General features: G+C 42.6%; 1 protein-coding gene and 1 long non-coding RNA gene across 9 annotated transcripts in view; one reads left to right on the forward strand and one right to left on the reverse strand.

Moving 5' to 3' along the window:
- Positions 1 to 302: 302 nt before the first annotated feature.
- LOC147756036 (uncharacterized) lies at positions 303 to 9,358 on the reverse strand. The gene is made up of 2 exons (XR_015327132.1): positions 1,914 to 9,358; positions 303 to 1,475 (listed from the first exon to the last, which is right to left on the reverse strand). It is a non-coding gene; the product is annotated as an uncharacterized LOC147756036 (long non-coding RNA).
- Positions 2,541 to 18,515, forward strand: part of LOC111249101 (neural cell adhesion molecule 1-like) — a 75,809-nt gene continuing 59,834 nt past the window's right edge. For 2 of the 8 annotated variants that reach the window (XM_086988126.1, XM_086988129.1), the window contains exon 1: positions 2,542 to 2,679. Coding sequence is in view for 2 of the 8 variants with exons in the window: in XM_086988127.1 (XP_086844253.1) it covers positions 11,009 to 11,066 (58 nt within the window). In the remaining 6 variants the exon portion in view is untranslated. Of the gene's footprint in view, positions 2,680 to 3,829; positions 3,970 to 10,931; positions 11,067 to 18,515 lie in introns of those variants that run through there. The other 6 variants (XM_086988130.1, XM_086988128.1, XM_086988125.1 and 3 more) reach the window with 6 other exon arrangements.

The following is an 18,515-nucleotide window of genomic DNA, read 5'->3' on the forward strand; positions in this document are numbered from 1 at the left end:
ATGCCCAGGTATGGCTAGCGGTGAGCGAATGCAAGCTGTGTATATGGGTTGGATGGTGAGCAACATCATCGTACGCTTACTCACGTTTGATACTGGTTGATTTCGCTTATCGGGCCCTGTATTCTGTCAAAGGTTCGATTTAGCTTGTAGTTCAGTAATACATGTGGATTCTCTATTTCTAGGACCTGCTTTTTTGTGGCCAACAATTCGAAAAGGTTAACGCAGCTTTTACTACGGCTAGTAATGTAATGATACCTACCTAGCTAGTGACCTATCTAGCTGTATAAACAAGACAAGACATGACGAAATGGTTACTTATTTATAATTGTGCATCGCACGGGAACACGTTTGACGCAACAATCGCGCATCGCTTGAACTTATCGGTAAATTTACGTAAGCATCTGTATCATCATATACGTATAATTTAGCGTAAAACGAGGTGCGGCAGGTAAAACTGAAGCTGTTTTTAGTCCGGGAGTAAGCTTTTACATATGTATGAGAGAACAGCCTTAGTTATGTGATGTTTAACTTGATTATTCGATTACTCGAGCACGTTTTGATATGACACATATTTGAGACTTACATACAAATGAAAAAAAAAATTACATATTTAATTCCCAAAATGTTTCGCAGCTGTAACCTGTTTGTCCAAACTAAAAATAAGATATTTTACCTTTACGGTACATCTGGCACTGCTGTCATTATTTCTTCAGACAACTGGCGCGTCACAGTACAAAACGAAGAATGCTTACGTCTGCTTTTCAATCAAGATCATTACGTGTACGATCATTTTAGTAGGCGAACATGTTGCCACTATGTTATTACAGATTGATACTGCGATAGATGCGATATAAGGTAGGATAGAGATCCGAAATCGGACTTTTACACAAGAGTTCGCTTTATGCTGGAAACAGCCGTGAGCCACCTGAAGCAACAATATTTAACGGCAGCAGCACTAGCAACAGCATCCGATCAAAAACTCGAAACGTATATCCAACCAATTCTAAACCACGCTTTATAGCAAGATTTACTTCATTATATATATATATATATATATATATATATATATATATATATATATCATTAATCATCTACCCACTTCACCATTACTAAAGTAGCAAGCCAAGCATAAATTGACGCGTGGAAATGACAACATTCGCATGTTAAAAGTTATTTTTACTCATTGCAGGCTGATCCTCTTCATGGGCTCGCCAAACCCGAATTCGCCTATGCAAGTGTTGCAGATAAAAAAGGTCTCATTCCTATACAGTTACGGCGTATGTCCTCTCAGGCCGTCTATTTTGCGCGCTTCCTGCCTCGACTGTGCATGATTGGGTTGGCAGTTAGTCATCCTCACGTGTTTTACACACATTCACGTCTACGGCGTGATTTGTCCATTGCTGACGAACGTTTTTGAATGAGTTACTACCGTACCTTGTGACACGCTCAAGGTCTTGCAATAGCTGCCTCAGGTCCTGTACGGGTAAAGTGTGTTGAACATTTAACAACGTAGAATCTCAATGAGCACTTACCAAAGTTGTTTACCCTACCAGACACAACAGTGCATATATATAGAAGATTTGTGTGCAGAAACAATGTGTTTAGATGGTTCGTTAAAGGCATCCAGTGTACCACAAACTATCGATACCGAAAAAAATGGATGGAAAAAGCAATTTAGTTTGATACAATCAGAAGGGGCGTGGAGTTCGTTTGAAACGCTGTTTATAAAACTACTTTGTAGGTAGGTTTGACCAAGGTAGGAAGACAAAGAGATAATTGAACGCTGATGTTGCACATATTCATATTTGATCAGCTATGAATAGGTGTCGTAGATAGTAAGCGATCAATCAATCATTATCAAATGTAACAACTATAGCATAAGAAAAAAATATGTTCACAGATGAATAACTGACCACGTGCTAGATCCTGCTAGAAGAAACCTACACTAAGTGATTTCCGTACAAGACGCGTACAAGCCATCTACAGATAAATCCCATACAGTTAACCAGGAAGCGACTTACTGCGCTTCTATTATCTACCAATGGCGCACCGGCTGTTTCATGGATTCTATGTACTCGCACTGTAGGGCTTGTTATCAGCAGCTAGCTGCGTAATAAAGAACAAATCCGGAAAATGTGGCGGAAGATAGAGATATTAATGCATCAGCTAATATTCCACTAGCCTTCTCTCCAGTTTTGCCAACTAAACTTTATCATAAGGCACCGCCCCTTAAGAGTGAGATAAGCTGTGCAACGCGGCCTCTTGTGGCCATTCGAAATACATCACGGTACTATTCAGTTCACACCGATCACTAATGGATAAAGGAAGCGCAATCCCTCAGCAGAATACTGAATACAACATCTCCCAGCATTCAAAATGGACGTAGGACGCAGCAACATGGCATTATCCGATGAAGCAATCACGATGAAGAACGCAGGCCCCGATGGAAATCGGTTGCGTAAAGCAGGATGCGCGGAAATCCGCGCTAATGACGCTATCCAGCCGTGTTCATTAACTGAGTTGCGTTAACCCGTTTTGTGTTTTGGTGTTTGTCGTTGAAAAAGGAACGTTAAATGGCCGGGTCGCAACTTCGAGCCCTATCTACCTGCCAAGGGATAGTTGTGTATTTATAGAGTAGTAATTGTTATCGTCATTGTTTGTGTTTTTCAACACTAAGATGTGAGTATATCCTGGGTTAAATTTAAAGAATAGAAAATTTTCAGTATAAAATAGCATAGATATACTGAGCTGTTTTCGAGAATTACAAACAGAGCTTTTAAGACGCTGCCATTCATCAGAAGACGATGACCGACTGAAACATCACAGCATTTTTCACGTAATTAGAATCCATATTTTTTTGTGCTCTAAAACAAGTTTAGTGGTGGAAAAAGTAGACCATTTGTTCTTGTCCCTGAGAAATCGTAACTTGACATGCATCGAAGCGTTCGCTTCAACGCTATCGTAAGGCACACTGCTAGTGGATAGACGTTTATCAGATAAGAATACGCAATTATTCGCACTAACCGTATGGGAACATGTTTATGAGGTCAGCCAGTACCTAACAACTGTAACCAACTGAGGAAAGGATAGTGCAGACATTTGACTAGAAATCCTAAAACTGAGGTACATGTACAATATCTATAGGCGCCGTTTCAAAGGGTTTCTAATCTAGCTTTTGTTTCGTACCCAACACATTACAGACTTCTTCACCCACATAATTAATTCAATGTCGTGGTTGGTTTTTGGTCACAGAAGCATATCTATAGTAATATACGTAACTGCCTTAAAATAATGCTCTATGCTTTTTTGTGTCGATTTTACATAGATATTAATCAAATTCCTTTATTCACTTCTCATATACTTTAAATATATAATAACTTGGTACACGAAGCCTTATCCTATCCTATATATATATATATATATATATATGATGGCTAACGCTAATGTCATTGGATGGTTTTTCCAATAGTCGATTCAAAGCGTTACTTATTTAGAACCTACCAGTGGTTGCAATAAACATCATAAACCATGACTCAACCATTTTTTGGCTAGTTACTGAGACAAGTTAGCCGATGATTAAACTTGTGAGCAGCGAGAAGCACCATACAGATCACAAAATTTTTATACGCTGCATTGAAATTCGTGCCCTGCATAGCTGGTCACTTCCTTTCCAGGTTTCGTCCGTCACGATTCGCATTTAGTAGAATACGAAATCAACTTCTGCGAGTTTTTGATTCTATTTTACCGGGCTTTCTTAGGGTGCTGGAGTTGATAACTGGTTGAAACGACTACAGAAGCCCTCGGGGAACAGTTGGGACGTCGCCAAGAGATAGATAGGCCTGTTACGGATTGTCCGGTGCAATCTCAAGACCTTTTTTGAAGAACGAGGCCGCTGTTAATTGAAGATTCTGCACTTTACGTAATATGCTGGGCGAAATTTTAGCAGCCATAAAAGATCAGCAATTTTAGGTAAGCGGATCAGTGAACATATGTCAGCAATAGGTTCGAGAGATAAAGCGTACCATAAGCCACAACTCTTCTACCTCACCTGAATTTCAGTGCCTAGGTGTCTGTTGGGTTAATGGTCAGTCCTGATTCCGAGACGACCAAATGTAACCTCGCTGTAGCCTTTTGCGTATAGAAGCGACTGCTTTTCTAAATAGTGATACCGCAAGCTTGGCGAGAACATACGGTGAAGGATAAGCAATCTAAAACAGCTCTGCTAAAGGGGTCTGGAAATATGCCGATCCGAAGCGGGACACTTTCCAATTACTCCAAAAAGTGGACCGTAAAAGAAGTCTCTGTATTCATTTCTAAAACGTTCTTCGCCATAACTGGTTCATGATTCAATCTTACGTATAACTGATTTATTATCCAGTTCTTCTAAACCACCGTAATTACACGTAATGACAGCTTTGACGTAAGTAGCCCTCATGTCAACAAGGCTGGAACTGGAATGACCATAAAATTGACAGGGTGAACGAGGTTCCTCCCAGTCAACAAATAACTACCCTCTCGTGACACGTATTCTCACAACGGCAATTTCCCCACACCGTCTCTCTCTAAAATTGACTTCACTGTCACGTTCGTGAAGATTACGAGGAACAATTCAAGAACAACTGCTTGCTGGATTTATGTAGTACTTTTTTTTTGAAAGGAAACATTCATTAAAAGATATACGATCACCTTAAGTGTGTACAAAAATGCAGTGACTCACAGAGGTAGACCCTTGATTTTTTAAAATGTTTGTACTAGCTTCGTTGGTACTGACACTCGCAGTACTTCTTTGCTGCAGTCTATCGATAGAAGCATACTTCCTGATTAAAATTTTCGGGTTTAAATCTAAGACGTTGGCTGTGGGGTGCGGGTTTTTGACGTGTGTCTTTCAGATAGACTAGTCAAAACATACTACACAGTAATTTGTTTACAGTCTAGCTGTCACAGTTACGTTTTCATAGTGATTTCCTCTTGCTGTGCAACGTTGGATCTTCTATAGGTCAACCTCGGACATTTTTACTTCGATTTTATAGTATTCAATGTACCTCATTAACAAAAAATTCATAAGAAACTAATGTTACCTATTTGCGCTCAGTGAAATAAACATTTGTAGCATATATATATATATATATATATATATATATATATATATATATATGTAGAAGTTATTCAACCATTCTTTTGAAATTTCAACAGCGATGCCAACACTAGCCCCGTCCGTAAAAACACATAGCCGATTCTCTATACTTCATTACATACACGAATATTTTCTGTTTGTATATTAATATCATTGGTCAAATGCTAGGTCATCGATACCATTTTTTTAATATTACTGCAGCAAGGCATCTATTGTATATATATGTATGTACATACATATCTGTATACGATGCGATTTCGTTTCGCTTTATAACGATACCGGTGATGGGATTAGCACACCTGCATAAATAGCCTGTCAGGATTGTTGTTTACGGTGCCGTCTACGAGATCTGTAGCCTCGTTAAAACTTCCCCCATCATCGGAGCTGAGCTGTGAACGGAATCGTGAATCTGCCCTATTACTGCTCGTTGCTGCTGGCAATGGCGCTACTGTATTGCCCTGATCGTGTCTGTGTCCCGAACAGGACATCAGATAATTTCTTTGCCTATATCTTTTTTATATAACGGACAGCCAAGATCCTTCGCTCATTACGAACATAGAGCAACCATTGAGTTCCTGTGATTCGTCTAAGAAAAAAAGTAATCCAGAGACGAAAGGTAGCCGAAAAAAGAAATGCTGTTTTAGAAAAAAATTACATAAATAAAACTAATCAACGATAATTATGCAGGAAGAAAGAAACCGATAAAAGGGTTGGAGGTTAAAAATCGTTCGTTTTACATAAGCATCTAGTACGTCATCGAATCGTGTTTTTGCTGCGCCTTTAACGAATTTGTGATTCATAGTTTTTCTATCGAAATGCATCTTTGTATTGGATGAATAGAGGCATAGGGAACAGAGAAGACACGCGGACCTACCATTGCCCTGATCAACTTCGATCATCCACTGTCGAGCTACCCATGGGGGCCGCTTGAGACCGCAGCTTCGCAACCTACCTCACAACTTCTAGTCTCCCTAGCTTGAATCTCCAACTGCATATGCTGGTCGTTTCGCTAACTGGCCAGGTAGAACTTCGCGTCATCAAATGAATGCGCAATCCCTTGACTTTGGCACAAATTCAAGCAATGCTGGCTGTACATGGCTCAACGATACTGTTCTAGTTCTTATTTTGACTACATACATCGTGGTTATTGGGTTGATTGTTTTCATAATGGCCAGTAGCGTTTTCTTGTCTCATTTGCTTGCTTAGATACGCTTGTGTACACGTGCTGACTATCTTGCTTTGCTCACCTCAGAATAAGCTGGTGCCTCTCTGCCACCAACAGCGGTGTAATGTAAAAGCAGACCTTTTTGTGCGAGCGACGCGCGAACGAACGAAGAAACGAACGGACAACCAACATGTCTACGATCCACCTCTGTGGTAGTGATTCTTCAGCAGCTACTGCAGCCGTTAGTCTAATAGCAGGCCACAGGCTTCTCTTCGCCCTCCGAAGATGACGATGACGGCCTTCTGTTCGGTAGCACTTCTGCGTCAGCATCAAGCATCAGCAGCATCCACAACATTAGCAGACGGCAGTAGGAGCGTTTCGCCATCATCAGCCGGCCGAAACATGAATACCTACGCGTATAGGAACGTGTTACTGTGGTTGTTGTTGAGGTGGATGTTGTTATTATTGTTGTTGTTGTTGTTGTTGTTGTTGTTGTTGTTGCTGCTGCTGCTGCTGCTGTTGCTGTTGTTGTTGTTGCCGTTGTTGTTGTTGATGCTGCTGCTGCTGCTGCTGTTGTTGTTGTTGTTGGCTACGGTTGCGCTCGACGCTCGCTTCATGTTGTTTTCCTTGCCCCCTCTTGGTGAGTCTATCACCTACCGGATGATCATTCGCCTTCTTATGGGACGTCTCAAGTGGCCCCTTCGAATGGCAGAAATACCAGTGGCAGACACAACGACAGTAGCAGAACGAGGCCACTGCTGAGAATATATGTTTTATATACGTGTGTATAGACCCTTATTGTCTGTACACTGTTCGTCCGAGTTTGTGAGCGAATCGTTCTGATGGTTGTAGTAGATGTGCCACTCCTGGTACGGGCGATCCTTCCGCCATCTATGGAGCACGCAAATCAAGTGTCCACAGCAAAGCTGTCCCCATGATGCAGTGTTGGTCTCAACTTGTCTGCGTCTCCTACCCTATAAACGCACCAGAAGTACCAATTAGGACTGGTGAATCGTGTAAGCGTGAATAGAGAGTTCATTCTGTGGAGGGAAATTTAAAGAAGGACAAGATCTAGAACCACTTAGATGAAGATGGGAAACCCCTGCCCAATTCGTGCAAACGAAGACGAGTTAAAAGACCTAAACCCATCATCCATGCTTGGTGGCCAAGTCTGCAGAGAGAAACATCATCGCACAGTCGAAGAGAATGAGATAACAGAAACTGATGGAAGACCGGCCATAACAATAACAACGACCGTTCGCAGCCATCGGCAACGTTACCTGGATTGGGTCATCTCAAACCCATTGTTGCGGATAGACCTGAGAGACTGGCCATGAGAAAGCCTGCCATGATAGGAAATACGATAGAAAAGGAAGATGGTAGTGGGTAACTGTAAGAAAGATTATGGTTTTGGTACTTTTGGGGCTTTGAAGGTCTTGATGATGACGATCATATCATTCTCGAGGCTTCCCGAACTTAGCTTCGTTTTTCTTTTTTTTTGATGACCTTCGAACCGGCGCTGTATTATCATTTGAGTTGTATTGTAACTACCTTTCTCGCGACGACATGGCCGGGGATTTTCCTAAATCTAAATTTCTTATGCCAAGTCGTAGTCATGCCAGCTTACTGGTGCTACCTATGCGGTGCTTATGAATTGTAGAATCTACGATACATTTGTTCAAATTTGTTGATAGTCTGCGAACGATACGGGTGTTTTTTTTTTACTTTTAAACTCCATATATACCCCGTATAGATGTTCTTCGAGTTATTACTTTAACTCGTAGAAGTACGACTGTTACTTCGCCTTTGATTTCAAATTTATAAAAACACAGTTGAAAAAAAAATTACACATTCCGTGTGCCTTCACTTCATCAGAATTATCTAGTTCGCCCAAATCAAATTTCAACCTTTCAGCCTCTTGTTTGTACATTTTTAATGGCTTTACAATCATAAAGAAAGAATGGTATTCTATAACCTGAAGAGGAAAGCTATATTTTTGAAATTGCGCGCTTGTTTTATAACTGAGATCATTTTCACCCAGGCATCTCAAATCCCTTGTAATGTATATTGCAGCGAAGTTTGGTTAATCCGATTTAATAAAATATGGGCCTCTGTTCTCTAGCTAGTTACCAATGAAGCAATTAAAAGCTTTTGCTTAAAATTAGATTCAAACATCTACCGCTTGTAAGATTGGTCCTACTGGGTGTGAAAATTATTGCTTTTGTTACTAGTTATTGTTTAAAGCAACACACAACATTCAAATCAAGTACCTAAAAATATCAATAAATTATAGAAATACTTGTTATAGTTACGGAAAATTGAATTTTCGATGAAAAAAATTGTATTAGAAGCGTCTCTCAGAAAATGTGAATCTGAGGGGATTTGGTGACCATCCTAGAACGGGCGGTTCAGCCTAATTTGCCGCACGGATATGCAGGCCTAATGGCGTCTGCCCTGTACAATTTTCAGCAAAGAGCACTCACTCGAAACTCAGATTGGGCATTGAATTAGCAAGACAGTACGCCAGTGAAGTGTCGAGCTAAACGTGCAACCGGAACACGAAATTTATGAAGGCATTAAAACAGAGCATTCTCCTTTAATATTATTGGAAATCCTATACATTCGTAACGAAATGTTTCGCCCACGTGTCGCCTGCCCCCGCCTTCCTCTAATTTTGCTCTTTAAGGTGCTTTGACGCCTCAGCTCCGCCTTTAGCATTTCCTTTGTTTCACTTAGTGAGATCTGTGGGGTTGCCTTTGCTCAGTACTCCAGCGAGAAATATGTAGATCTCTTGGAAATCCTTTAAAGGCCTTCCGTCTACGAGACCCTCCTACTCGCTCCGAATAATCGCGTTTCATCTTTGTTTCGTTTTGTTATTTTTTTTACCTGCTCTACCTTAGGTATAGTACGATTCCTGAAACCGCGACCGAGGGTTCTTCTTTAAGCCGAACACCAAATAATCTCAGCAACTAAGCCATATCCAATAAAACCAATGGTGAACCGCGTGGAGTGCTAACCACCAACATTTACTTCTTGAATTATGACTCTAAATTACAGCCGTATCGAAGATCAACGAACTGCTTGCACACAACCGCAACGATGGGATCGTTTACAGAAGACACCATGTTACAAATCGAATACACTTGGATTCACATAGAACGGACAACGATAGTATAACAGCCCTATGGCAAAAAAAACATACGCAGAGCGGCCAGGACTACATTAATGTAGAAAGTTTCACTGCTCCGTTATTCTCTTCCTTTTCGTGAGTGTCATCTTTTTATAACTATTATTCAGGCCGTTGTCGGATTTTTTGCCAACTCGAACGACGAATTCCACAACAATATCGCTGCCGTCTTGTGGTACCGTCTCCATATACAAGCTCTTCGTTCGTGCGATTTTTCGCAGGAGCTAAAATTGACGCATTCCAAACGACATCGCTAGCAGAATAACCTCCGAGTGACAGCGACCAAGCAGATCGATCGGGGTACGAACACTTTGGTTTTAGTCAAAAAGCCAGGAAGCGAATCACCTGAATCTTTCTAGTGCAGGCCTCATTACTGTACCTTTTAGCTTTTTCGTTCGCCTCCTGCATCTCTTGCGCTTTTTCTAAATATGCAAGGACGAAATGCTGCCACTATCAGAGCAGTCTAGCTTACACACATCAGCACACAGCAAGCTCATCCCCAAAGCAAAATTCCGCGCGCTTCACAGCATCAGCAGCAGCCGCAGTAGCAACAACAACAATAACAACCTCGGCAGCAATAACAGAAGCAACAGAAACAGCATCAGAAGCAAGACCAACAGCATCCCCTACACAGCAAGTGCCACAGACCAGCACTCATATCAACAGTGGCAGGTTGATACCGCCTGTACTAACTTGCTGTACCTGTAGCGTTTCTCTTCGATTTTTCATCCTCTTCGGCAGCTTCGAGCTACTCAGTCCGCTTCTCGACTGTTGCTAGTTCTGATGCTGCTGCCGCCGCAGCTGCCGCTGGTGCTAGAGCTGCCGCAGTCACGACGACATCGCTTCAGCAAAGTGAGGCGGGTCGCCGCTGCTTTCAGCCGGTTCCCTTTCTCTGAGCATGCCAGGCGCCAGATCGCGCTGTGCCGTCGACAGGGGTGGACGTCCGCTGCTGTGAAGCAGACATTAACTACGAAGAGAATACGATTGAATCACCCACAACGAGGAATAGGCTGTACAGCCTGGCAGAACAAGCATTGTTTATCAACAGTATCATGTTAGGTTGCTGGATCAGTAGGTCATTATGAATAACAACCTGTTGCTCCTGAGCACCTGACTATCTAAATGGCCCAAGATCGACAAGGGTAACTAACGCTTATACAACAACGCCTTGGATTTGATTTGGTGCGATTATCGTTCAATTGGGATTTTACGTTCAAGTTAGAGAGTGCTTTGGAGGGGTCATTACTGGAGTGTGCCTTGTGTGTAAAGTACGTTTAGAGATTATATCGAGTGGATTGTTCGTAAATTTTGGTTTATCGTGTTTGTTATCCAACGCGTTGGTAAAGCCACTGTGCCCTTCCGCCAAAGGATTTCAAAGAAGGATTCGCTCCTACTAAGGAGAATGTGGTGCTAAGGATACACTCCCTATTTTGGAATCGTTCATCGGCGAAGAGTCGAGACACTTACGGTGGAGCCACGAAACAACCCGACGGAGCGGAGAATCCGTCGAGACACGTCGAAGATGTTAATACTAGCGTTGGGCACCGTGCTTTACGCCACCCTAGCTGTCACTTCACCAGGTAACGCTCAAAGTTGTCAGAGATTCGATCATCGTTATATTTTCATAGAATTATTTGATGATGCCCACAAAGAGGCAAAAAAAAAAGCAAACGAGCAGGCTCTTCCGCATGCCAGCCTTGATAAATTAATAAAAATAACCTGTTACGTAGACAGTTTATTTACGGACAGACACGACGTGGGCGCACAAAAAATCATACTTTACCCTATAATTAGCAGTATATTACATCTACTCTCTTAGGTTGGCTCTCTACCGTTAGGTTGCCTCCCAGCAGAAAACGAACCGTCCTTTCTCTACCTATGCCCGGGTTAGAATCTAGACCACAACGTGTCCCTAAGATTAGGGGGCAAATATATACGCCACTAAGCTGTCGCGGCGTTTTCATTTACTAAGAGGTATATATAGAACTTGTAACACCCGGTGCAGTACTCTACAAGTTCAGTGTAAGATTAGGGCTCCATTAACCAATAAATTACGTACAATTGCTTCGTTTTTCCATATTTTAATCCTTAAGGCCGAGAGCGAGTTTCAAACCCTACTCGACGCGGACCTGTTTAAAATATTGGAAAAATTGTCATTGCTTTTAAAATACGTCATTTGCATTATCATGTCACGTCATAAGCGGATGCGCTTAGGTACCGCTTCCTTTCGAAATGCCTATTAGGTCCAGACAGAGAGTGAACGGCAGACAGGCATACATTTCAATACGAACAAGTCCCCAACGGTATCTTGGCGATGTCCAGCCAGTGGCTTCCTGAGACCTACTTTGCAAAAATAAAGGAGAAATAAGCAATACGATACGTGACGCGTATCGTTGTTCGTTTTATTTCTTACAAAAATCCTTGCAGACGCGTTATCCACTTATCCACCATGTATGAGAGCACGTAGCATTGAGTTTCTTCACGAAGCAATAGCATTCAAAAATCTGTATCACATTTAGTCATCGTTATTGCGGCGCCAAGTTTCGGTTAACTCATCTCGCCCGCTGGCCACCATTTGCTTGTCTGTCTGTCACCCCTCACTATCAGCTTCACGGAAATTGACGGTTACATGCCTAATATATGATCAGTCTGTGCATCGTCCGATTGACATTCAATATATATTTATAGATAGTACGTTTCGTCTGTTTTCGATTGTATCAAGGAACAAAATTTTACCGCTGTAGCTATTGTATTGCGCCACGAGCGACTAGTCAGTAGCGATTAGAGAAACGTTTTATACATTTTGGTCCTGCCGGTCGATGATATTATATACGACGGCCTCGTTTTTGCCACCAGAGATTATTATGGGTTAATCGGCGTCAACTGTTGTTGGACGCTACCAATGAATGGTTCGTAATTTCATTAATGCACACATTCTGTACATTCTATGACGTTACGCCACTACCAAGAACACTTATTACCATCCAACGTCGACGATGTCTGCATGCGAGAAACTTGTATCGTGTTTGACTGCCGCTGGTCATATTCAGTTAACTGTTGCTAAATATATTTTACCAGCGCACATTTATCTAAACGTGTAAAAGACTTTGCATACGTTCGTAGTGACTTTTAGCCAGGCTGTACACAGACTGTACCGGTCACGTATGCACGCACATCTTTCTAGCGTTTGGGCCAACTTGACTGTCTCATGCTACAAGCCTCGCTTCTCAACCTGTCGTTACCATGGAACATACAATTGCCCCTGGCTCAAGGGCTTACACTGTGCGACAGGTGTGATTAAATCCAGAACAGGAAACTATTTCACATACCGTTCCAGTACGTCGTTCGCTGGCTGGCGACTGAATGTTATGAACGCGCCAACTGTAAAATCTGACTGCACTGCTAAGCTAAATATAGCGGAGCGGCATTTATCGCGATGAGCTACGTTGGTATATACTATGTCCGTCGTTACACTAGCGACTCCTGACGGCTGACGTTTTCTGCGCGCGCCTCGATACGTTCTTCGTCGAAAGATTTGTCGCCAGCTGCTAGCCAACCGACAAACAGCTAGAACTGGCTTCTAACAACTGTTTGTTGAAAAAATTTTTCGAAACAAGTACGAGTACTGCTATTATTATAGTGTCCACAGCAGTAAAGTTGACGATGACTAGACAGCGAAAGCCCTCTCATAGTTACACTGGACTGTTATTGCTTGCTATATCTTCACAGTAAGCGCTTCATCACTGGATGCGTTCTGAAGCCTACGTAGTCGCCGGTGGTCTGGCTGTTACTAACGTTCGATCATATTATAGAGTAAATCTGTTAGCAATCTCCGATCGCCAAGTAGAATTTTGAGTTATCCTTGGAAGACCGCAGATTAGATGGATACGTCCGTTCGTTTTCAATCACTTTTAGTGATGCGGCACACGAACTGAGATGCCTATCCTAAACTTTTCGATCCCGCCACATCTGCATGCGGTCACGGTGATGACGATGACGATGAGTGAGAAGGATGGTGCGTTCACTGGAAGTGGTTCTGAAAGCGGTAGCGCAAAGTTTTCCATAATGTCTAGCTCAACTTAACGCGGAATAACGTGCAAGCAACTTTCTCGATGGTAGCCTTTACCCGTCGGTAGCGTAATATTGGCATCTGTCGTTGTTTGCCATTCGACTGTCCTCTCAATGATCGCTTTTCCATAGCAATAGGCGGAACGGAGACACAACCTCACTCATTCGAGACGCGACGAACCAACAGATCAACTATAAAGTAGTCGTTTTCGTACCACAGTTGCTCGGAAAATATGTACATACATTATAGGTATTGACTGATAATTTTTTTTTTGTAAGGCGTTTCATTTTTGTAGTGTTTTTAATGATAGTACAGTAGATAAGTAGATCGTGTCTATCGTTGCGAAATACTTGTTGTATGTAGATGCTCCGCATATAGTAATGAAACTGTGTGTGTATACATAGATAGATCGATATATTATCACAGAATGAAAGATATATATGTCACAGCGAGAACCATTCACGGTTACCGCGAATCATCGGCTTCGATTCTATCGGATGTTACGTAATTTACGAATAGGCAGTAGCTAGAATATGTACCTTACGTTTGAACAGCGAGCGGTATTTAAGTTGAACGCTTTCATTGTTTGAAAAGTCATCATTGAACCCATTTTAAACGACGATAAAATGAAGCGTCTGTGAAAACAAATCAGGAATGGAAACGAAGTCGTTTAATGTAGTTTGAGCAAAGTTGTTGAACGCAAAAATCTTTGCTTTTTAGTGTTTACTTGATCGGAGTGGGTTCACTCCTGTCTACTGCCGTTGGCAGATATAGTAGTGATCTGATTGTCTTTCATTACATAAAATTTAGGGTCTCGCTAACAGTTTCGAGGACCCGAACCAGCGTTAGTGTTATCATCGCTCGCTATATAAATAAACGAAAGCGAGGAAGCTGGATCATATTCAGACTTACCCGACCAAGCGTTCATTAAGGAATTATTAATTATATAGGAGATCGCTTGAAATTCGAGAATGACCAAGCGCATTGTAAAGGACACTAATCGAAAGTAATATCACTGATCTGTATAGGTGTACAAACTGATAATAAGCATCGATATGTTGATGACTCGGTGCAATAGCCAGAGAAAACCTATCGCACGATAGGGCGGCATTTCGCAGGGTACCTCGCTCCGTGAGCAAGCACCTCACAGAGCATTTCACGATTTTCTCGGAGCCGTCCCGTTTTGGCGCACCTTCTAGCAGCACCCCTTCCTGCTTGCTCGAACGAAGATTAATGAGCGTCGAATAGCTCCAAGTATGCTCTTCTGACGTTTTGAAATTAGTCTTTGCGATTGGTTAAAGTTTGAGGCAGCCAACACGACTAGCGGTTCCACTAGCTATCATGCGTTTAGCATTATAGATAGAGAGAAAGGGCAAAACAGGATCGACTTAAATAGCACTTACGAGTAGTTTACACATCATCTTAATAGTTCTCATTTCTTTTTGTGGCCTGGACCTAGAGAGTTACAAGATGAAGGCACTAGCTGCCCCCACCAGCGAAATGCTCTTTCACTGGAACCTACCCGGCAAAGACTTAGAAACAGGAGTGGCGCCCGAAAGCGAGCTAAAGAATAGGAAAGCTGTTTCTGTACTAACAGGCATCTGCTGCTATCGTTTTCGAGGGTTTGTGACTTCGCAGTGCCTCGTGGCTGGCCGTTTACACACCCCATCAGATGAACGACGCTTTAGGCTGAGCAAGAGGGTAGAATCAATCGTGAACAGAAAACAACTGAACGAGCCGGTTCATGTCGCCATTCATGTTCGACGTATGGTGAAAAGCTCGAGATATATTGGACCTTTTCGTCCCAGAGACTTCAATGGTGGTGACAATAACTACTGACCAAAACTCCTGAGTAGTCCGGAGGACCATGGCTTGTAGCGTCGTTTAGAGGCCAACCTCTACTTTGAACCAACAATTTTCAATACTTACGCCGCATAAAGCAGCGCCTATGTAGAAGTTAGTTCCCATTGTTGTATACACTAGACATCTAGATCGATCGCGCTGGTTAAGGCTTGTACGATACGGCTGACGTGTTTTCGGGGCACCAGCCTCTGTTAACAACGTTCGTTGAGATCAGGTGAGACCAAAGCAGCTTCGGTTGAAGCTTGCGGTGTCGCTTGTATTTGTGTTGCCCTGAAGGGCAGAACAATCGAAGCAGTCAGCCCAGAAGCGTCCTTCCCCTACTAGACGCTTCTGCCGTGCCTCATACCATATGTTCGCTTAGCGTTTAGTGCCTGTTACGGCACTTCAGAGTGAAAGAGTTCCAAGTGTTCAGGGCATTTGGACGGTGTACGGCGCCACCATAGACCGTATCATATGCCTTGTGGTTTCTCTTTCATAATCTCCTCTTTTACACACTTTTATTCTATTATATTTTGAGGCGCTGAAGTGTTTGAAAAGCTCTGCAGTCTCAGTTCTCCGCTTGGCTGGTTACCAGCATGGCATTGATCTCTCTTCTCCAAAATGATTTATCTTACTAAGCACGTGCGCTTTTCAGAAGCTTTCGGCGCAACCAGGGCAGATCGACGTGGTAAAAGAAAGGGCAGATGCGAACTTCGTTTGCTTCGCTGAAGTTGCTTAACGAACTCTCCGACTCCTGCCGTTTCCTTCGACTCCTGCCGTTTCCTTCGAAACCATTAAGCTGCTACTGGTTACTGTAACTTCTGCTACCTTTAATATCAATATTTGTTCATACCGCCGAACGGCCAAACGCGCCTCACCAATGGAGTGTCAAGTTATGATATCTTCCCGCCAACAATTAGGCGATTTGATGATTTTCCCTTAAATAGGCACATTTGTTGTTGTTAAGCCGGCTGCCGCCATTTGCGGTGCCGCGTTGTGTGCACCTCTGCTCATTTTGTTTATAAACGACACCACTTTCACCGATAGCTACCTGCATCTCGGTTATAGTTAATAACGTTAATAGCAAATAACGTTTACGATAATCTAAAGAATCGCGTTGGTCGTGTTACAGCTGTTGTCGTTGGTATCGGGGAATGCGGCTTATGGTAAAAATGCGGATCAGTCGTTTCTGGGTTGGGCTCGTTGGACGCCAGCTCAACCTGCTCATTGGCTGACTGGCCTACTAATAGGCCATCCAGCAAAACCAGAGAGCTATTAGCCAGCCATATAACTCGTCCAGTCTGGCTGGCTTGGAGCTAATGACGTAAGATAATTTTTATAATGTACTGATAATGAGTAGTCTGGTGGGGCAGAGTAACTGGCACGAAAGATTAACATGAGAAGATGGAATAGGGGTGAAGATCAAACTGTTTTTTTATTGTCCTATTGCTGAGCTGTGTAATAGTCAACGCAGCAGTACTAGAGTCGCGGTCATCTGCATCTAGTTTTGCTGAAGGGCAACTAGCTGTTGATCATGATAATGAGGAAAGATGTGCGAAAAAGGCAAAAGATAAACTGAACGAAAATGAACATTGGACGTCGTACCAGGACACTCCTTTGCCCTCGGAACCGACAGCTAGGACGAAAGGTGAAACAGCGATAAGAACAGCGGTGCTGCGCTAATATAATGTGGAAGCGAGGGCAAATTATGGACGCAGGAGAAGACCACACAAGCAAGCCATAACAACTGATTTAAGTCTAATACTGCATGCTTGTATAATATAGGTCACGTAGTGAGAGCTACAGGGAGAACTTCTAGTGAGATGACTGAGACTCCTAAAAACTACGCTGGAAAGAGACCTCCCTATATTCATCTCATTTCATATAGCACATGCGACGTTTAGTGTCTCCCAAAATTATTAAGAAGCGATTATACATTTACTTAGCTACTGACATCATTGACAAGTGATAAAGACGCTTGTACAACTTACCCAGCTACTGCTTTTGCTGAAGATAGCGTAATCTGTCCCCGCCCCACTAATTATTTGTTGGTTTAATGTTACCCGTTTATTTATAGATATGTATATACTAACGGGTTCGCATTCATGTCGCCGTTGAACGGTTCGTAGCCAGTTATCAATCATTACAATAGGTTGTCTAGGGACTGGCACTTTAGCCGCAAGAGTTTTTATGTCCGCTTCAGAAGTCCCTGATTTGCTATTGGGCTACTGCCACGCTGACGGCTAAATTTGTCGCCATTACTTTGTTTCCCTAGGAAGAAGTTGTTTCCAGCGTTGCGGCGATAAACAATACCTTCGTCTTGGGCGATTCTGTATTGCTTTTATTACTATACCAGTGGAAAGCATGGTTTGAGAGCGTAACTGATCACGTTTGTGATTGTTACAGTAAATGGGTCCAATCATTTTTCTCTGTACTACCATAATTAGAACTATTGCGGCCAAAAAGGGAATAGCTATTGTTGCGTGTCTCGTCTTGTATAGACAGTCACGACACTGGTTCTAGTCAACACGCATGTGTTTGAACTGTATCGGTAATAATCATCCGTATGTCTAAGCCTTTATCGCCATTACCAATTGCTAAATACTCAAGCTCAACTGAACTTGTCGTGTGGCCTAGTTAACATAAAATGCTAAGGCGCTGGGATGCAATGCCTGTTTATTCCCTTGCTTTCTCTTATTTTGCAATTGTTTGTCGCAATTCGATAACAATTGTGCTCGTCGGGATTGACGTAAGGTTAGATTTGGGGCGTTTGGTCAACGGCTGTGACTACCCGCTGGCCGGAGCGCTCGAGAAGCTTACGAGCGATCAGTGGACAGAAGAGCAGACTTCACCGTCACCGTAGTAGAAGTCGCGTGCTGATATCGGTGCGTACACGCTCGACTATCTGATCAAGCAGGTCGATGATGACTAGTAAACGAACCGATTTGCTGAACGTACTCTTTAAGAAAACAATATCATCAATAGCGACACCCATAGCCTTCACGATCAGCCTCTATAAGCATCATCTCGGCCATCTTACCTACTTGGACTACTTCTAATAGCGAGTTCCAATTGCCCGCACATTCGCTCGAACTTCTGTTTCCATTTCTACTGCTAC

Source organism: Varroa destructor, unplaced genomic scaffold, assembly GCF_002443255.2.
Source record: "Varroa destructor unplaced genomic scaffold, Vdes_3.0 BEIS01000004.1, whole genome shotgun sequence".
NCBI lineage: Eukaryota > Metazoa > Arthropoda > Arachnida > Mesostigmata > Varroidae > Varroa > Varroa destructor.